The 21,319-nt window shown below is 49.6% G+C and overlaps 1 protein-coding gene across 2 annotated transcripts; it reads left to right on the top strand.

Annotated features, from left to right (window-relative positions):
- The first annotated feature begins 616 nt into the window (after window positions 1-616).
- On the top strand, window positions 617-16,481 carry Ece2 (endothelin converting enzyme 2). Of its 2 annotated transcripts, none has more exons than XM_059276861.1 (19): window positions 617-655; window positions 958-1,173; window positions 1,378-1,513; window positions 1,698-1,913; window positions 2,695-2,819; window positions 2,921-3,067; window positions 3,231-3,296; window positions 7,518-7,706; window positions 8,504-8,646; window positions 9,022-9,136; window positions 11,050-11,160; window positions 12,889-12,987; window positions 13,085-13,162; window positions 13,934-14,037; window positions 14,210-14,320; window positions 14,446-14,513; window positions 14,680-14,870; window positions 14,959-15,054; window positions 15,710-16,481. In XM_059276861.1, the coding sequence occupies exons 1-19, from the start codon at window positions 617-619 to the stop codon at window positions 15,884-15,886; spliced, it is 2,427 nt and encodes an 808-aa protein (XP_059132844.1). In that variant the 3' UTR covers window positions 15,887-16,481. The 2 variants fall into 2 exon arrangements, with proteins under 2 accessions (XP_059132844.1, XP_059132845.1); XM_059276862.1 differs by having other exon boundaries at window positions 958-1,035.
- The last annotated feature ends 4,838 nt before the right edge of the window (window positions 16,482-21,319 follow it).

The raw sequence follows: 21,319 nt of genomic DNA on the forward strand, positions 1-21,319 counted from the left end.
ACATTGTGAATGTTCAGTGTGGTTGCTTCTGAGTGTCTCTGTACACTTGTGCTTGGAGTCTGTGTGCTGTTGTATATCCTGTGGACACCTGTAAAGGCGTGAACTGCCAGTGGCGTCTATCTATGTGTGCCGGCTGTAAAAAGACCCCGCAGACAGACTGGTAAAGAGGCTCCTCGCCGGGGCATGATTCCTCTAGGATGTTTAAAAGTGTTGGGGAAGGCCTGCAATTTGGAGAGTTAGGGTAAAGAATATTAGCAGGGATTGGGCCTCAACCAAAGGAAAGCAAATTATCGGTGGCCTGCCTGAGGAGGTCTCGGGCTTGATGGAGAGCCGCGGTTGGTTGCGGGGAAGGCAATATCCACAACAACGGTCCCGGGCACCGAAGCTGGCGGGGAGCCGCGAGCGCTCCGCCCCTCCCCCTCGCTCCCACCCCCGGGCGCGCCGCTGGGTGTGGGAGACTTGAGAAAGCCGGGGCCGCGGCGGCCAAGCCAGGGGCTGCAGCGGTGGCCGTGATGGAGGCCCGCGCCGGGGCTCAGCGGGTGGCCTGGGCCGTAGTTCCTGGGCGGGTCAACCTCGCCCAGCCCTAAGGCGCGGCCGGGCCCTGCTCCACGCCACCATGAACGTCGCGCTGCATGAGCTGGGTGGCGGAGGCAGTGTGAGTGGTGGCCCTGGGCTCCAGGGGAGAGGACCCGGGTGGAGAGGGCACGAAGTGTGGAGGGGAGGGTGTGAGTGAGCTGGCAGCATCTGGCAGGGACTCGGGCTTGCGGATGATGGGGGCTTCTTATGCGGGTTAGAGAGGGATGATGTCAGAGGGGACCCCAGCCTGAGAGCCCGGCATCTGGGAAGCACCATTCCTGCAGGTAGGAGGAAGCTGGCCCAGCGACGGACACCCGGGCAAGGCCTTGGGCAAAAGGCCTAGCTGCCTGACCTCAGTTGGCGCTCCTGAACTGTTTGCAGATGGTGTTTGCTAAGCTTCGGGATGAAGAAGCACCGGAGACTCCAGTAGAAGGCAGGGCCACCCAGGACTCATTGGAGGTGGGCAAGGGGGTTCCCCCTTTCTCCTCAGGCCTCGCCCTTGGCATGGCGCCTGTCATAACCATGTGCTCTGGGCTCTTCTGGTGGGTCACCTGCTCCAGTTTCCACTCCATCTCTGGCCTCTGCGCCAGGACTAGGGTGAGGAGATTCAAAGCCATGACGTTGCACAAATCAGGCTGCTCCTACTTCTTTGCTCTTGGGCCCCCAAGTTAACCCCACTAGCTATTTGCTCCATGACTCTAGAAACGGGCTGTGCCTTCATACCTTTATTTGCTGGAAGGACTTCTGTGATCTTGAGTCCCTGCAATGCGGCTCAATTGCTCCCTGTCCTGTGTTGCCCAGGTGGGGTTCCAGAAGAGGACAAGAAGACTCTTTGGTTCACACACACAGCTGGAGCTGGTCTTGGCAGGCCTCTCTCTAGTGCTGGCTGCCCTTCTTTTGGGCTGCCTCGTGGCTCTGTGGGTCCAGTACCACAGAGGTAGGTGGGTCCACGCCTGTCAGGAGTCCTCATAGCTGTGGGGGCTAGAAATGGAAGGGCCTCTAAATATTTTTCTTGTTGGGGCTAGCTTTCCCAACTTCCTGAAGTCCTTGCCTTCTCAAAATGTTTTCTTCTTCCATCCTGATTGACAGTCTCCTACCTTCCATCCTGTCCCCTGCCACAGACCCAGCCCATAGCACCTGCCTCACAGAAGCCTGCATTCGAGTGGCTGGGAAAATCCTGGAATCTCTGGACCGTGGGGTGAGCCCCTGTCAGGACTTTTATCAGTTCTCCTGTGGAGGCTGGATTAGAAGAAACCCTCTGCCCAATGGGCGTTCTCGCTGGAACACCTTCAACAGCCTCTGGGACCAGAACCAGGCCATACTGAAGCACCTGCTTGGTGAGTGATGACTGCAGGAGTGCTGTGCCCATCTTAGGCTTTGTGTCTGGCACGTGGTCTAGCACTTAGTGGGTACTCGATAAATATCCACCAGTGAAGGACTAGGTGGATCATTCTGTGGCGCTCCTGTGGGAGAGTATGCAGAGAGCAGGAGCTCTCCATAGCTGGAGATGGGTTACCTGGGGGCAGACCTCTAAGAGTAACAGGCTTCTTTGAGGGGCTCCACAAACAGAGGAGGGAAAGGCCCCAATTAACTCCTCAGTCTTCATGGGTGCTGCACACCTTTAATCCCAGCGCTGGAGGCAGAGGCAGGCAGATCTCTGTGAGTTTGAGTCTAGCCTGGTCTATGTAGTAAGTTCCAGGCCAATCAGGACTATATAGTGAGACTACTTCCAGAGAGAGAGAGAGAGAGAGAGAGAGAGAGAGAGAAAGGAGAACCTGGCTTGCTAATGTATGCCAATAATTCCAGTTACTTAGGAGACTGAGGCAGGGAGATTGGAAGGTCAAGGCCAGCCTGGGCAACTTATTAAGACCCTATTTTTTGACTTTACCAAAAATAGAAAGGACTGGGATTACAGCTCAATGTGAAAGGTCCTAAATTCAATCCCAGTGCCACAAAATACATACATACATAAATACACACACACACACACACACACACACACACACACACACACACACACACGTGGGGGGGCAAGGAGAAGAATGAAGGTCAGGGGCTCCCCGGCAACAATTAATCTAACTGCTCCCTGGATCCTGTCCTGTGTTCTACCCATTGCAGAGAATACCACTTTCAATTCCAGCAGCGAAGCTGAGCGGAAGACGCGACGCTTCTACCTGTCCTGCCTCCAGCTGGAGCGCATTGAGAAGCTAGGAGCCCAGCCCCTTCGAGACCTCATTGACAAGGCAGGGGCACCGGGTGGGCTTCGGGCAGGAGGGACAGCATGTGGTCCAGGGAAGCTCTGAGAATCCCTGGACCAGAGATTTCACGTGTGCTCTCTACTCAGATCGGTGGTTGGAACATCACGGGGCCTTGGGATGAGGACAACTTCATGGAAGTGCTAAAGGCAGTAGCCGGAACGTACAGAGCCACCCCCTTCTTCACGGTCTATGTCAGTGCCGATTCTAAGAGCTCCAACAGCAACGTCATCCAGGTGCCTAGCTGGGAAAGGGTAGGGACTCGTGGAACCTTTGCCAAGCAAGCCAAGAGTCCACTCTCCTCCGACAGGCAGGCTGAATACCCGCCCTCCCACCCCCATGCCCAGGAGGCTCAGGTTTAAAGTGGGAGAGACTAACTTTTACCTGTTGCTGTTGCAGGTGGACCAGTCTGGGCTTTTCCTGCCCTCTCGAGATTACTACCTAAATAGAACTGCCAATGAGAAAGTAAGGCACCGCCTGGAACTTCTCTCCCATCCCTTGCTGAGCTGGCTAATCCCTGTATACCTTTCTCTTTGCCTAGGGTCAGAATCGGGGAGGTGAGCCCCCATCCGGCAAGCAGGCTATCCTCTATTCCTCTTCTCTCCTTTCCTCAATCCTCTTCCTCCGTCTCTTCTTTCCTCCCTTCCGTTCTTCCTATTATTCTTCCAAGACATTTTTTTTTCTTTCTTTTTGTGGTGCTGGGAATCAAACCTAGGGCCTCACACATGCTAGGCAAGCACTCTACCACTGAGCTACATCCCCAGCCCTGGGAAGACATTTCATGGGTACCTACTGTGTGCCAGAATCTCTGGAGCAATTCTGAGATGTCGGTTTCAGAGTCACTGTCACAGGAAGTTTTTGATATCAATAGGTTTGTGGATCTAAGGGTCTGAGAACAAGGTTCAAAAGGTCTCTAGGACTTAGGCCAGATGCAGGCATCCAAGAGTTCCCTTATGAGATCACATTTGAGTCAGACCCCTATAAAAGCAAAGAAGTGGGCCAGCACCATGGCTCAGCAGGTAAAGGCTCTGGCTGTGAAGCCTGATATTGTGAGTTCAATCCCTAGGACCCATGATGGAAGGAGAGAACTGTTTTCTCCGAGATTTCCTTTTACCTCTATACTCACGCAAACACACACACACACACACACACACACACACACACACACACACACACCACAAATAAATAACTGGATGTAATTTTGAGAAAAGACTACAAAGGCTCATCAGAGGTCATCCTATGTAGAGATAGGTTACACAAGTGTTCAGAGGAAGAAGGCTTAGTGTGTTTGGACCATGAGGATGAGTCCAGGGAGCAACAGAGGGCCTTCTGCATAGAGAGGATGTGTTGAACAAAATGTTGAAGCCAGAGAGGCTAGATGTGTTTGGAATGTAACAAGAAGTATGGTTTGGTGAGATGTGCTGCTGAGCACATGGAGGCCAGAAGGAGGTTGGTGACTGGTTATGGAGAAGGTTTTGAATGCCTCAAAGATTTATTCTGCAGCCCAAGAGTCACCTCCAGGTTCCAGAACAGGGATGGAGGGATGAGGTTAGCAGTGCCTTGGGAAGCCAGTTTGTCTGGAGGTAAGAAGAAGACACAGAGGAGGGAGCCTGGAGCCCAGAGATGAGAGTCTCCGCAGTGCCTGGACCCTGAGTCAGTGACGGCCCAGGTGACAGAGGGAGAGGCAGAGTGAGTGCTAAGCTGAGGTTGAAAGACATATCGCGCTAGAACCACGGCATGCTAGTTACCTGATGTTAGAAGAGGAAAGAGGTAAAGATGATGGCAGCTATAAGGCTGAGTGACGGTGGAATGGAGTAGGCCTTAGGGGATCCGTGGTATCTGTAGAAGAATCAGCCTGGACAACTTGGGGACCAGGAGACAGTGTGATGTCACAGACAGGGAGTGACTTTGAAACCAGACCTGGATTTCAAGTTCAGCTCTCCTGCTTGTTGTAATTGATTGGTGTCTCTGAGGCTGGTTTCTTGACTGTAAAAAGAGAAGCATAAGTTTGAGGTGCAGGGTACCAGCCAATGCTCCTGCGTAGAACAGATAGCGTGGGAGAGTCTCTCATTTTAGACATGTGAGTTTGAGGAACGTGGGCACCTTCTGTGTGAGAGGTCTGTATGTAGGCAGCTACGGAAGTTGGTGAGCTCTGGAGAGGATAGTGTGAAGGGAGCCGGAAGCTCGGGGCTTCTCCTTTAACGTAGAAGAAGGCGGGACAAAGGAGGTGATGCTTGGGTGTCGAGGGCTGTGGAAGAAAGAGCGACCAGCTGGAGAGTCCTGTGTCCCTCTGCCATGCCTTCGTTAACATTGCCTGGACTTCTCAGCCAGACCCTGCTCTAGACATGTGTGAGTAAGACTGCCGCTCTTCCTCCCTCAGTGGTGGAGAGAATAGGAAGCCTCTCGTGATGCTGTTTTGGTCACAGTCATTAGGACAACCACAGAGAAGGTCCTACGCGAGGCTCCCAATTTGATTCCAACTGGGAACTAGCCCTGGATGACGGGGAAGGTAGGCCAAGACTGAGAAAGAGGGGCCCACAGAAGAAGCAGTTCAGACAGGCTCTCAGGAAGGAAGATGGACAGCTTATTGACAGACTGAAGGAGCGAGGAAATGAAATAGGGAAAGGTGATCCAGTCCTTCTGGACAAATATGTAGGTCTAATTTAGAATTTAGGAACCATTTTTTTTTTTTTTTTTTTTTTGAGATAGGATCTTATAGTATTCCACGCTGGTCTTAACTCCTGGACTTTAGTGATTTTATTTCCCCAGCCTCCTGAGTGCTAGGACTACACACACACATTACTGTAGCAGCAAGTTTAGGCTTTATCCCAGAAGAAGTGGGTCCCTGGCAGATGGCCCAGCAGATACAGGCTTCGATTCCCGGGTCCCACAAGATGGCATGAGAGAACCAGCTCTCAGAAGCTATCCTTTCCCCCGACTTGAGCAGCAGGCCATGCCTGCACACATGCTTGCGTGTTTGTGTGTGTGTGTGTGTGTGTGTGTGTGTGTGTGTGTGTGTGCGAGAGCACAGGGAAGAGCCGTGTTGGCCATCGCTTTGGAAAAGGCCTCATGTTTGACTCTTATTGCACCATTGGGTTCCTTAGGGGGAAGGGAAGCCTCTTGCCATAATCGGGGAAGATGTAGTGCAATGGCCGTGACAGGATGAAAACCAGGATGCGGAGAATTCAAGAAAGTCTCAGGAGTAAGTCTTAAGCTGAGGACAAAGAGGTGGGGAGAGAAAAGTACACACACGTGCCAGGTCCGTGACTGGGCTAACTGTGCCCCCCTAGCAGCTAGGATGGGGGGCAGAGTGATACTCTTCTGACGCCAGCAGCAGTAGAGTGGGGAAAAGGAGAAGTTTTGTAGTATAGAGAACGAATATCACCAGGGGTGGGGTGGGGGTAGGGTGGTGGCGCATGCCCTTAATTCCAGCACTCGGGAGGCAGAGGCAGGTGGATCTCTGTGAGTTTGAGGCCAGCCTGGTCTACAGAGTGAGTTCCAGGACAGCCAGGGTTACACAGAGAAACCCTGTCTCGAAAAGTCAAAACAACAATAACAACAAAAGAATGAATATCAAGGGACCAAAAACTTTTCAGTGAAGAAAAGAGATGGCCTCTAGCATTAAGTGAACCCAGGGTGGGACTTCAGTTCAGGAGCAGGAAGGAAACTGTAATTCTAACACTTGAAAGCAGAGGTAGGAGAACTGTGAGTTCATACCACTCTGGGCTACACAGTGAGGTCTTGTCTTGAAAAGAGGGGAGGGGAACCACAGAGGTGGTTGCTGGCTAGAGCTGATGATCTATCTGCATGTTTTTTTCCCTTTCCTCCACAAATACTTAGTGAACTATCGTAGGGGAGACATTGTACTTGAACCCAAGATTCCAGTGACGAATAAGCAAACAAGCTTTGTCCTGATGGTGCCAGCCTGGCCTGAGGCAGGCCCAGGTAGTGCTCAGGCTTCCACATTCTGACCCTGTCAGGGGGAGTTTGGGATGGGAGTCCTTACCTCATCTCCTCAGGCTTGTTCCCTCTATGGAAATTGGACCTACTATGGATTTTATGGAGTTGCTATGAGGGTGTGGGGCAAGATACATTATATGTAAATCCCTTAGCCATCTGGTCATGCATACATAATGTTCAGTGCTTTTTTTTTTTTTTTTTTTTTTTTTCCTGTGCTTTCTCTCTCCCCTGGATACAAGGGAGGGTGAGAAAAGCACATCTGAGGCCTGTTAGGATGACAGGTGGAAGGGAGGCGAAGGGGCAGACCCCCTACAGGGTCGGGTCCATGCAGCTGTTCAAGTAAAAGCACATGGCTCCTGACGGACTGGGTAATTAGAAGGGCGATGGGAAATGAGAAGGCAAAGAACTATGGGAGTCCATCCGTTGGGTAAACATTTACAGGGGACCAGTTCTGTGCTTGGCCCTGATCCAGGCTCTTGGGATTCAGTGGCAAACAGCTGACACAATTTGAACAGCGTCCACTGAGGGAAACAGATGATACGAGCACAGGTAATTAAGTAAGCCAAAGCCGACAGTGGTCAGCAACGGATCAGGAATTAAACAGGGCCACCAAGACGTCCATAAAGCACGTCAAGCCAAAGGAATGGTGGGAAGAGGGAGGGCCTGAGCGGATCTTAGCCTTGGGCAGGACGTGTTCCTGGCTTTGAGGATGACGGGCCTTCACAGGTGCTTACTGCCTACCTGGACTACATGGAAGAGCTGGGCGTGCTGCTGGGTGGACAGCCCGCCTCCACCCGGGAGCAGATGCAGCAAGTCCTCGAGCTGGAGACACAACTGGCTAACATCACTGTGCCCCAGGACCAGCGGCGTGATGAAGAGAAGATCTATCATAAGATGAGCATCTCGGAGCTGCAGGTGGGGTAGGCGGGGGACTACAGATGTTAGGGAGAGGCTAGCCCTTGATAAAGACCACCCCGTCTCCTTATCTCCTGAGGCAGCCGGTCCTTCCCCCCACGTCCTGCTTTTGCGAGCTTTCCGGATGTGTATCGCTATCCTGGAAAGAAAAATGGTCAGCATTTTAAGCCAGCACTCTCAAAGCCATCCTCTAGTCTCTTTCAGTCCTGTTGACCAGGACTATGTAAAGAGATCGTATTTAAAATGTTTAGCCAGATGTGGCGGTTCACATCTGTAACCCCAACCCTTGGGAGACTGAGGCAGGAGGATTTCTGTGAGTTCCAGGCCAACCTGGGCTACAGGTGTGAGACCCCCATCTCAAGTAAGCAAGAAAATGGAAAAACAAATTGATGAGATATCTACAAAATAATCAGAATGTGTACGGAAATATCTCCTAATGCGCCTCCTGTGCCAGTCCCCTTTTGGTTGAATTATGGAAAGACTAGGGGAAAGGAGATTCTGTAGAGAGACCAGGTATGTGGGGCACGTTGGGGAAGTGGTGTTTTATCAACCGGCATGAAAATATTTGAATTTCTGTGCCCAAGCTGAATATCACACACAGTGGCTTTCCTTGTATAATAAGTGGTTAGACTCCCAGACAGCAGGGCATTCAGGCCTGGAAAATCACTTATTGCAGGAAGGGGTCCCCAAGCAGTCAGTAACTGTTACTATGGCAGTGGGAAAGATGCCCAGGCTATAACAAATCAATGGGGGAGCCCAGTGGGAAGGCAGGGAGCCTGAGGAGTTTCTGCTTTCAGACTCTAGCACCCTCCATGGACTGGCTGGAGTTCCTTTCTTTCTTGTTGTCACCACTCGAGTTGGGTGACTCTGAGCCCGTGGTGGTGTACGGGACTGAGTATTTACAACAGGTGTCGGAGCTCATCAACCGCACGGAACCAAGGTGTGACTGGGGAACGGGAGGGGGCAGGGGAGGTACCAGTGGTGGAGGGGACTCAGGGCTTTGGAAATTTCTGGAAGGACCAACCATAGTGAATTGGCACACAGACTGAGTGATAAGGCCTGAACCTTCCAAACTTCATATCAGAACGTCTGTGGACTCTCCCCCTGGGCAGTTTCAGGGTATCCATTTGTGACCTCTATTCCCACACCTTGCTCCAAGCTGATTTCTGCAGGCATTTGTGTCCCAGAGAAAGACTTCAGGATCACTTTGCCACACAACTCTCAGGACTCCTGTAGCCTGCATGGTCCTGGGGACTGGCTGGGGAGGGGAAAGGGTTCCACACATGTCTTTCCTTATTTTCTGGTACGGAAATAGCGTCCTGAACAATTATCTAATTTGGAACCTGGTGCAGAAGACGACCTCAAGCCTTGACCAGCGCTTTGAGTCTGCGCAGGAGAAGCTGCTGGAGACCCTCTATGGCACCAAGAAGGTGAGCTCTGCTTCCTTCCTGAACAAACCTCGCTGGTGCTTCCTGCCCACAGTGTGTCAGGATCATTTTCCTCTTGGTACATGAACACATGGTATGAAACACAGATCGGAATCAAGCTGTCATAATTTCCAATCTTAGTTCCTTCATATTTTGGCCTATGGCACCATGGGTATGTGAGCATGTTGCTCTGGCTCCGTTTCCTCATCTGTAACAGGAATATGTTTCAAGGCTGGCTTAAGTCAACGTCCGCACGTGGTGTAGATAGATGTTCAGCTTTGATGATGAGGATGAAGATGATCAAGTGTGTTCTTCATTTCAAGAGGCCTCATTAAGTGTGGGGAGTAAACCTGCAATCAAATGCATGTATTTTGAAAGTATTAATTGTTCACAGTGAGTGAAAAACCTTTGTATTATAAAGCTGAAGTTGGGACAGGCACACTCTATGTGGGGGACAATGGGGAAGGAAACAGGACAATTTTCTCAGAAGATGCCCTGTGAGGAATAAACTCCTGAGAAAGCAGGGGACGAGGGCATTCCAGGCATAAGAAACAACACATGCAAAACAAAACAAACAAAACAAAAAACAACAACAACAACAAAAACACGGAGGCCCGGAGGAGCTTGGTGTGTTGGCAGGGGTTCTGTAGGAGCTTGAGAACAGGGCTGCAGACTGAGTGTGGTAAGGTGGGCATGGGACGTCCATGGCAGTTACGTTAAGAAGTCTGACTATGCTGGGTGGCGGTGGCGCATGCCTTAATCCTACCACTCGGGAGGCAGAGCCAGGCAGATCTCTGTGAGTTCGAGGCCAGCCTGTTCTAAAACTACACGGAGAAACCCTGTCTCAAAAAAAACAAAACAAAATAAAAAACAAAAAACAAAAAAGGAGCCTGACCATGACAAGTGATGACAGTGTTACAGGGCAGGAAAATGGTGACATGCTACTCAGGAAATGATGAGGATGAGCTCGTAGTCACTAGTGACTGACTGGATTGGGAGGGGAGGCGATAGAGGAAGCTGGGGTGATGCCCAGGTTTCAGGTATAGTGGACTGATGGCATATAAGCCTGAACTGTAGAACTGAGCAAAGCAACTTCTGAACTTGGGCCAGCAAGATGACTCAGAACTGCCGGGCAATGATGGTGCAAGGCAGAGGCAGGTGGATCTCTGTGAGTTTGAGACCAGCCTGGTCTTTAGAGCAAGTTCCAGGACAGCGAAGGCTACACAGAGAAACTCTGTCTCAAAAAAACAAAACAAAACAAAATGGTTCAGAACAGCTGGTAAAGACACTTGCCATCAAGCCTGATGACCTGAATTTGACCCCAAGTCCTACATGGTGGCTCCTTTAGGTTGTTTTCTGACCTCCACACTTGGACCATGGTAGGTCAGACTGTCTCCCATTCCAAATTAGTAAACATAAAAAAGAAACGTCTAAGGGGGCTGGAGAGGTGGCTCAGAGGATAAGAGCACTGACTGCTCTTCCAGAGGTCCCTAGTTCAGTTCCCAACAACCACATGGGGGCTCAAAACCATCTGTAGCGAAACCTGGTGCCCTCTTCTGGCCTGCAGGCATACATGCAGACAGAATACTGTATACATGAGAAATAAATACATCTAAAAAAAAAAAAGAGAAAGAAAGAAAGAAAAAGGAAACATCTAAAGCCCAAGGGAGACTATTAGGAACATAGTAGAGAACTGGGAACGGAGTGGGCAGCATGCCCGTTTTCTGTTGGAGCTTTGCGGGGTCGGCATAGTTTGAGATGTTGCCTTACCTGTCTCTGGAGTCTGAAGGAGAAGTGGTACCCCAAGCCCAAGTGTCTGCTGCCCAGCTGAGAGGCTTAGCCCCAGAGAAGAAAAGAAGCCTTCAGACTAGAGGTTAGTGCTCTCTCTGGAGATCTTGCTCTTTGTCCCTTTGCAGTCCTGTACGCCAAGGTGGCAGACCTGTATCTCCAACACAGATGACGCCCTTGGCTTTGCTCTGGGCTCGCTCTTCGTGAAGGCCACGTTTGACCGGCGAAGCAAGGAAATCGTGAGTCTTCAAGCTTCTAAAACTACCCTTTGATTTGTTTAAAAATCTGCTGGTCATACGTGTGCATGCATAGAAGAAAAACTGGGAAGGGAGTTTACTAATCAGCAAACTGGGTGGTGGGATTATGGGTCATTGGGTTCCTTAAAGTTTTCTGTAATTGTACAAATTATTATACTGGGTTTATGTTACCTATATAATTATCAAAAATAATTCTAAGAGATAACAATAGATATGCTTAAATATTAGATGTTTATGGGAGAGTTGTTTGTAGGGAGAAATGAAACAAACTGAAATGTTCAATCATGGAGTAAAAGAAAAATAAATGATAGGATGGAATATGATTCCACTTTTATTTTATTTTCTTTCTTTTTTTTTTTTTTCTGGAGCTGAGGACCGAACCCAGGGCCTTGCGCTTATTTTATTTTTTTAATTAATTTATTTTTATTTTATGTGAATTAGTGTTTTGCCTGAATATATGTCTTTGTGAGAGTGTCAGATCTTGGAGTTATAAACAGTTGTTAGCTGCCATGTGGGTGCTGGGAATTGAACCCGGGTCCCCTGGATGAGTAGCCAGTGCTCCCAACCGCTAAGCCATCTCCCCAGCCCCATGATTCCACTTTTAAACTGAAGATAAGTTATTTATTTATTATGATTTTGTTTTTGTTTTTGTTTTTTGAGATGGGTTTCTCTGTGTAGCTCTAACTGTCCTGAAACTCACTCTGTAGACCTGGCTGGCCTCAAACTCAGAGATCCACCTACCTCTGTGCCCCCCCAGCCCAGTGGTGGGATTAAAGGCAGGCACCACCAGGGCCAACTAGAATTTATTTTTTAAATTAAACAACTATGCCTGGCTTTCTTTTTTTGGTTAAAAAAGAAATTGGTGGTGCCAGTACTGCATCTGGAGCCCTTAACATGCTTGACAAGTTTGTTACCTCAAGCGAGAAACCCAACCATGAGCTGAGGCTGGCCTAATATTCACTATTGTAGACCAGGCTGGCCTCAGACTTGTGACAGTCATTCTGCCTCTGCTTCCTATACCTGGTGTAGTGATACATTTCAAAGCAGGACAAAAGTAGACTGCAAACAATATATACAGATTGCATAACACAGCTCCATATTTTGTATTACTTTCTGGGCTAGCAGAAACACTAGGAATAGCCAGACTATTAAAAGAAGAGAGCTGTGTGATGAGATTACAAATGTTTGATTTTCTTCTATTTTCAATACAAATTGTGTTCATACATTTCTTTCATAACCAGATAAAGATCAATGGTAGTATTTGAAGCTATAATATTAACTTACTTAACTGCCAATTCAAATGTTTATTTAATTAATTAGAAAAAAGTAGCCGGGCAGTAATGGCACATGACTTTAATCCCAGCACTCAGGGGTGGGGGGTGGGGGCAGAGCCAGGGGGGATCTCTGTGAGTTCAAGGCCAGCCTGGTCTGCAGAGCGAGATCCAGGACAGGCACCAAAACTACAGAGAGAAACCCTGTCTCAAAAAGCCAAAACCAAACAAACAAAAAAGAAAAGAAAAAAGCTACCTACAATAACAATAACAATAACAATACTGTCACCAGTGGTCACCTCCCTGCTGGGCAGCCTTTCTTCAGGAGTCTTCATAATCCCATGACTCCCGGATAGACCCAGATAGCGCCTGAGGGTGGAGGGGAGCAGGAAAGCTCTAAGTGCAGGGGGGAGGCTGACCTGTGACCTTCCCCCCACAGGCCGAGGGGATGATCAGCGAAATCCGGTCTGCTTTTGAGGAGACCCTGGGAGAGCTGGTTTGGATGGATGAGAAGACCCGGCTGGCAGCCAAGGAGAAAGTGAGCCATGGCTGTGTTTGGGGCGCCATCTTGAGGTGGTAGTAGAGGATACAGTTTTGTGGCACAGGGAGGGAAACCCTTAACATGGTCTCTTCAGGCAGATGCCATCTATGATATGATTGGTTTCCCTGACTTCATCTTGGAGCCCAAAGAGCTGGATGATGTTTATGATGGGGTGAGTACCTTTGTTCACAGCACTAACCTTCAGAATCATGGGCCATTGTTCCCCGGCCTCAGTAATCGAAGTTCAAGCAGTCGTCAGTGGAGTAATCACAAGTAATTAGACTGCTTAAGTATGGGTTCTGTGCCAGACGTGGGCCAGATGGTGGTAGAATACAGCATTAATGAGTGTAGGGATTTGGAGCTTAGACTAACTGGATCATGTTCTTACTCTGTGTAATCTTGGATAGGATGTCTTTAGGCCTCAGTTTCATCTGTAATATGGGGCTTTACTAGTACTCACCTCACAGGGTGATAAGAACAAAAGAATGTATCTTAAAAAAAAAAAAAAAAAAAGTCAGGCGGTGGTGCCTTCCAGGACAGCCTGGTCTATAGAGCAAGTTCCAGGACAGCCAGGGCTACGCAGAGAAACCCTCTATGGGCAGCGGAGGGGGATGGGAGGTGGAGAGCTGGGCATGGTGGTGGCCCATGCTTTTAATCTCAGCAGCACTCAGGAAGTAGAGGCAGGTGGATCTATCTATGTGAGTTCAAAGCCAGCCTGATCCTCATAGTAGGTTCTAACAGTGAGACTCTGTCTCAAAAAAAAAAAGGCAACAAAAGTCCAAAACAGTACTTGAAGCATAAGTACCTTTAAAATATTGTCAGTTAGCTGTTTACTTCCACTTTCTAGTTGGGGAGACTGAGGCTTGCTTGGAAAGATCTGTCTGGGACTCTCACCTTCTCCAACATGTTGTCACTTGCTTTCTCCCTTCCGCTGTTGCCGTAGTATGAAGTCTCTGAAGATTCTTTTTTCCAAAACATGCTGAATCTGTACAACTTCTCTGCTAAGGTGATGGCTGACCAGCTCCGCAAACCTCCCAGCCGAGACCAGTGAGAACGGGAGGGGAGACACGGGGCAGCTGGAGAGGTAGACCAGGGCTTCTGGGGCTGGGGTGAGGAGCGGTACAAGGCCCTTGCAGGAGGCAGGCAGGGCAGGCCTGGGCTGTTGGGCTGGGGAACACGGGGACAGTAAGGAGGCCCAGCCGCTCTCTTCCTCCCACAGGTGGAGTATGACGCCTCAGACTGTGAACGCTTACTACCTTCCGACCAAGAATGAAATTGTCTTCCCTGCTGGCATCTTGCAGGCCCCTTTCTACGCTCACAACCACCCAAAGTGTGTCTGAGGCGGGAGGGTCTGGGTGCTGGGGTCTGGCCATGTGGTTGAACTGGGAAAAGAGCTGAAGGGGGAATCAGGAAATACTCGTATCCTGTCCTTATTCAGCATTTCTCATCTACCAGGGCCTTGAACTTTGGTGGCATCGGCGTGGTGATGGGCCATGAGTTGACACATGCCTTTGATGACCAAGGTAGGGAGGGGCCCAGTCTAGAATTTCCAGTGACTACTGCAGGGATTTGGGGGTGTTGGGGGCAAGCCTTGGGGATCCTGGTGTCTCTGGTCAAGGTTGGTTGGGGCATTTGTTCTCCTGTGGGTGAGTTTTCCTATTGGTGGACGCCAAGATAATTTCTTCTCAGGGCGTGAGTATGACAAAGAAGGGAATCTGCGTCCTTGGTGGCAGAATGAGTCACTGACGGCTTTCCAGAATCACACAGCCTGCATGGAAGAACAGTACAACCAGTACCAGGTCAACGGAGAGAGGCTCAATGGACTCCAGACACTGGGGGAAAACATCGCCGATAACGGCGGCCTTAAGGCTGCTTACAACGTGAGTGGCCGAGGTCTCCCAGGCTGTGTAGAGGGTGCCTGGGGAGGTGGGCAGGTGCCGGTGGACTTGTTTCTTATTATTCCCCTAGGCCTACCAAGCATGGCTGAGGACACATGGGGAGGAGCAGCAGCTACCTGCTGTGGGGCTCACCAATCACCAGCTGTTCTTTGTGGGATTTGCCCAGGTATGGCCCCGCGGGAGAACTGGGTGTGTCTCCTGTCCACTCCCTCCAAAGGATGCCATTAGAAGAAGTTGGGGTCATGGAGGAAAGGTGCTGGGAAATGGGGCCACAGTTACCATGTGGGAAGTGCATTGAGAGAAAGCCTGGTGTCCAGAGCCATGAAAGTAACCTGAAGAGAGAGAAGTCTTCAGTAGGATTTTATTTGAAAGGGAAGGGCTGCTAGCTTTAGTGGAATGGATAGGAGCAAGCACTGATCTCCTCCTGTTACTGTGGGAGAATGTGGCAAAAGAAACTGTAGCTTGGGAATACAAAATGGCCGTTCAGGGTTACCCCGGAATAAAATAAGAAGTAGAATTAGCATCCAGGCAGGGCCTCTTTCAAGTACTTTGCACCACAGTAAGCAATCTTAAAGGGCTCAGCCTTTCCCCACAGCCACGCCCAGGCTGGGTTACCCGGTGTCCAGTTGCTCTTTAGAGGCTTCAAGGAACTGAGGGGGCATGTTCCCCTGGCCAAGCCTCCTGCAGTAGCCCTGACAACTCCTGAACTCACCAGCTGGACAGTGGTTCATGACCAAGATGGCTCTGCTGTAGCTGAAGCTATGGCCTAATTCAGCTCCACACTAGACACCATATGTCCCCATGTCTGTCCTGGCCCGCAGGTGTGGTGCTCGGTCCGCACACCAGAGAGCTCTCACGAGGGGCTGGTGACCGACCCCCACAGCCCTGCCCGTTTCCGAGTGCTGGGCACTCTCTCCAACTCCCGTGACTTCCTTCGGCACTTCGGCTGCCCTGTCGGCTCCCCCATGAACCCAGGGCAGCTATGCGAGGTGTGGTAGACCTGGGTTGGGAGAGAAATGGGCCACTGTGGCCAGGGGCTGGGGCTTCCAAGTTAGGAGAAAGTAAAGATCAGCTGGTATGGTTGTCTCTCCACACCACAAGTGACACAAATCTAGTCTCCACCACCACATCGTGCCCTTGCTTTGGGGGTGCCTGTGCCTCTAGCAGAGATGCCACCATTCACTGTGACACATTTCAAATGTGTCACCCTGGAGGAAGTCTAGGCAGACGTGCCAGTTCCTACAGAGAGGATTCTGTCTCTTTTGGCTCCAAGCTTACTCATTTGGGAGCCAAGAGGATATGCCTGGGGCATGCCCACCTCTCCCCAGGAATATCCAGTACTATATGGAAATGAGCTCAACTCCCTGCAGCCCCACCCTCAGGCTTCCCCCACCTGTTCCTTGTGCTCCTCCTAGTACTGCTGCTCCCCTCAAGGACAGAGCAACTGAACTCAAGTGGAAGGCCAAGGGCTCTCTCGGGTGAGAGGAGAAATGTGTATGTATAGTTCGTGCTGGTTCCGTGTTTTAGGGCATGAGTCTTAGGGATGGCCGATTGTCCCTGGGCCAAACAGAAAAGCAGATCTAGTAGAGAAAAGGGAAGAGTTTATTTTTGCAGGGAAGAGGGTGGGGAGGGTGTGGTCTTGGCTTTATAGGACCCTTTGCTAATAAATAGATCCATATCAGTCACTCTGTCTCTCCCTTTGGTCTTCTTTTTCCTTATTCATCCTCTTATCAAGTCAATATTTGAGCAACTACAATTGTCTTAGTTTGGGTTTCTATTGCTGTGAAGAGAAACCATGACCGTGGTAACTCCTATGAGGAAAAACATTTAATTGGAAGTGGCTTACAGTTTCAGAGGTTTAGTCCATTATCATCACAGTGGGACATGGCAGCATGCAGGCAGACATGGTGCTGGAGAAGGAGCTGAGAGTCCTACATCTTGATCTGAAGGTCGCAGGAAGTGAACCGAGACACTGAAGGTGGTCTGAGCATATATGAAACCTCAAAGCCCGCCCCCACAGTGACACACTTCCTCCAACAAGGCCACATCTGCTCCAACAAAGCCACACCTCCTAATAGTGCCGCTCCCTATGTGCTTATGAGGGCCAATTACATTCAAACCACCACAATAATATTCTTTAGATACTGACCCGAGATTTGAAGCCCCAAAGGGACAAAGATGGAAAGGAGCACAGCTGGGTCTGTTTGGTCATGGTACATTCTTCACAGCTGGAAGGGTCTGTAGACCACTGCTTCTGTGGCCAGCCTGTCACTGGATCTGGAGAGTAGGTGGTCAGGTCAGCTTGTTTTTTGTTTTTTGTTTGTTTGTTTTTTCGAGACAGGGTTTCTCTGTGTAGTTTTGGTGCCTGTCCTGGATCTTGCTCTGTAGACCAGGCTGGCCTCGAACTCACAGACATCCCCCTGGCTCTGCCTCCCGAGTGCTGGGACTAAAGGCATGCACCACCACTGCCCGGCTGGTTTTTGTGTTTTTGAGACAGGGTCTCACTATATAGCCCTGGCTGGCTTTGATCTCACTATGTAGATCAGGCTAGCTTTGAACTCAACGATCTTGGATCTCACTATGTAGATCAGGCTAGCTTTGAACTCAACGATCTACCTGCCTCTGCCTCCAAACTGCTGGGATTAAAGGCGTTTGCCATCACACTCAACTTCTATTGTTCTTTAGATTTACTTTTGAATGATATATTGGCTACCCACCAGTAATTTATGTCTCAGGCATGGAGGATAAAGTGGTCTCTGTCCTTTGGGGGCTTCAGCTATTTCATTTTTATTCTCACAAGCTCATCCAGTCCCCACAGTCATGATATCCTCCCAGTGGTCTGCTCCCATGATGCAGGTCTAGCCCTAACCACTTTACTGCAGCCAAAGAAATGGGGATTGAAACTGAGGCTCTGATGGGTGTGACCTAAGCCCCAGGAGCCTTCCTGTCTTCACTGAAAAGGGAGAGTGACAGCAGAGCAGTGAAGAGTCCAAGCACAGAGTGCGCCGGAGGTGCTCTTGTGTCGCAAGACCCCCACAGAGCAGATATCCGATGCAAAACACACACGGGTTTATTACAAGCCCAGGCTTGGTCCGCGACCAACACACTGGCTAGCCAGGTGGAGGAGGACGGCCCTGAGCTCTCAGGGTGAGGGGTTTTTAAAGGGAAAACCTGCAAACAGGGTGGTACAAGCCTTGGCGTCATATGATTGGATGAGGGTGTGTAACCTTTGAATTTACTGGCTGGGGGTTACAGTTATCATTTTGGGGGCAGGCCTGAACAAGTCCCAGGCTTTGTCCTTGTGCTGCCATGAGGGCTGGCTGGCCTAGCACATACTGACTGTGGGGGCTGACTCAGCAGCCCAGGTTCTGTCCTTGAGCTGCCATGGGGGCTGGCTGGCCTTGCACATTCACATTGACCCATGCACGTAGCTCTAAGTTGGTCAGGGGTCACAGACAGTAAACAACTGGCTGAACCTTGAGCGGTCAGAGTATGTGCAGAAAGGGAGCTACTGCAAGGACTATGTCGTGGCCCTCCCAGAAACTCCTTGCTCAAGTCTCAGGAAACTGAAATGGAGGCCTGATCTTTGAGAGAAGACTGACAGCCTGTTATGGCGTCTGCTCGGTCCTTTCAGTGCAAGTAGGGGTGAGTTTGCCAGGTTTGCGAAGAACAGAGTGAGGGCTTCTATAATTGCCTCTGGTGTCTTTGGTCTCTTGGGTATGTCACTAACATGTACCCCATAACCTGTGTCCTACCCCAGTTTTTCAGTGGACCAGACTGTCTCCATATGGGGCCATGCCATGCTACCCTGGACGTGCTAGCTGCTTACCGAAGGAGGGCAGTTACACTCCAGAAGGAACAAGATGTCGTTCGAACCACTGAGCCACACTGCTAGGTCTGAACCTCTAGGCTCACTTACAGGGCCGATGGCAAAGTGTACTGGGAAGAGGGGAGCTTTCCTTTCTGGAGAACTAGTTCTGGTGCCAACTGCGGTCACCCACTAGTGCCTGACGCCAGGCGGGGCTCATCCTTTCTCCAGGCCTTGGCATCTCGGCAGTCTGTAGAATAAGTGGATTGGGTAAAATGATTTCTGAGACCATTCAGCTTCAATGCCTTGAAAGGGAAATTCAACCCAGGCATAATGACACATTCCTTTAATCCCATCTATTTGGGAGGCTGAGGCAGGAGGGTCATATGTCAGAGGCCAGTTTGGATAACATAGTGAGACACTGTCTCAAAATAACGTAAAAGGCCTAAGGCAGTGGTAGACTGCTTGTCTAGCGTGAATGAGGTCCTAGGTTCATTCACATACCGGGGGAAAATGAATGTACGGGTTCTGTAAGTTCCAGAACTCAGACAGACACTAATAACGTGTGGAGCTTAGCTGCTGAGCAGAGGGTAAGACTAACAATGTTAGAGCATACTGACCTCACAAGGTGCTTGGCAGGATAAAGCTTTGCTTTCCTTTTGTGCCTGAATCAGGCCAAGCATGGTATCACACGCCTGTAATCCCAGCACTTGGGAGTGGGCAGAAGCAGGGTTTTGTGTGTGTGTGTGTGTGCGTGTGTGCGTGAGTGCGTGCGTGCATGTGATTTCAGCCTGGCTACATGTTGAGACCTTGTCTAAACAAAACAAGACTAAAACCCTGATTGGGGCTAGTGAGACGGCCCAGTGGTTAACCTGACTTTGAACCCTAGAACCCACATATGGGTAGAAGAAGAGAACTGACTCCACACAGATGTGCACTTCGACATGCCTTCACATAATAGGTCATGAGGTAGACAAAGAAGGGTCAGAAGTTCAAGATCATCCTCAGCTACAGAAGAACTTGAGGCCAGCCCTGTTTGACAAAAAGAAAAATCTGAGGTCCCTACAATACCACTGCCTCTGTTTCATGATCAGGGAAAATGGGAAAGGACTCCAGGACTGCCAATATCAGGCAAGACAGAGTGTACTAAAGACACATTTGGGATGCTCTTAATCACCGGCAGTTAATCTTGTAAGTCAAATGCAGACATCTGTCTTCATTGGGCTGAGGGGGACCATCCCCAGCAACAGGTTTATTTCCCAGGCCAGAAACCTATGTGAGCAGGTAGTTACGGGAAAGTCATACACAGTGAATCAAAGTTAAAGCAGAGAGTATGTCTTTGTGGGGCACTCTGCAGGGACCTGGTTCCACAGGTAAGACAAAGTGAGCCTCGGGTAGTAGATGTGATTGTCACCCTTAATAGCCCTGTCAAGTTGATGAATGATGCTTCTGTTAAATATTCTGTTGTGTTGGGGCAGAAGAGAAATGAACACTACTGGACCTCCATGCTATCCCACTGGGTAACTCATTCCCAACCAAAATAATGAAGCCTGCCAAGACACATGATCTTACCCTTGATAAAACTCTAGAAATACCAGGCTAGAAGAGAGTACTCTATGAAAATAAGCACAATTTCAAAGGGCCTCTTATGGCTCACTAGTAGGGAATCCTGGCAGTTTTCCAATTCATTGGTCTAGGCTCCAGAGAGAAACCCCAAATCCTTATTATATACAAAAATGACCTAATGACCAACGCAAAACCATTCAGTCATCTGTTAAGTATTTGATAAGGCCTGCCTCAAACCAGGCATTAGCTGGGTACAAATGACAAAGATTAACCAGATTCAGTGCCTTGCCCTCCAGGAGCTCAGAGTACAAGGTGTGAGAGATATGTGTCAAGTACAGCAGGAGCTCAGGAAGAAATGTATAACCCAAGAGGCAAGGAAGGAAAAGTATCCCAGAAGATAACACTGAACTGGAGCTCAGAGGACAGTAGAATTTACCAGCTGAACATTGAAGGGCATCCTTACAAACGGAATGACCACTTTAAAAGGCAATCAGCTTGGAGGAGCGGAGAATATTCAGAAATGTGAAATGTTTAGGATGATCAGAGTATAAATGAAAGGGACATAATATAATTTCCACCTGGGTAGCAGTGAGTGAATGAAACATCTGCTGTCATTTCTAAAGTTAACAGTAAAAACCACAAAACGTTTGGCTTTTGAAAAAATATCACATACAGAAAATGGCAGCACAATCTCACTATGTAGTCCTAGTGGCAATCCTTGTTGGCTAGGTTTACAGTACTTGGCATACATTTCCTCCTACTGAGCGGTCCTTGAGTCCAATTAGGTGGCTGTTGGTTACCCCCAAAATATAAGTGCCACTACTGCACCCTGGGGAACAGCACACTGAGCTGGCCATTGCGGTTCATACACTTTACAGCTGGGTAGGACTATTGATTGCTCTTCTCCTTGGCAGCTTGCGTATTGTCTTCAGACACCATGAGAGCTAGTCCCTAGGGAGAAGGCTTCCAGGCCAGTTCCATTCACTTCCTCCAAGTCCTGTGACGTGTGTGGTGTCCTCAGTAACAAAGTCTTACCTTCAAGGTCTGGGAGGCAACC

This window comes from Peromyscus eremicus, chromosome 12 (assembly GCF_949786415.1).
Source record: "Peromyscus eremicus chromosome 12, PerEre_H2_v1, whole genome shotgun sequence".
Lineage (NCBI taxonomy): Eukaryota > Metazoa > Chordata > Mammalia > Rodentia > Cricetidae > Peromyscus > Peromyscus eremicus.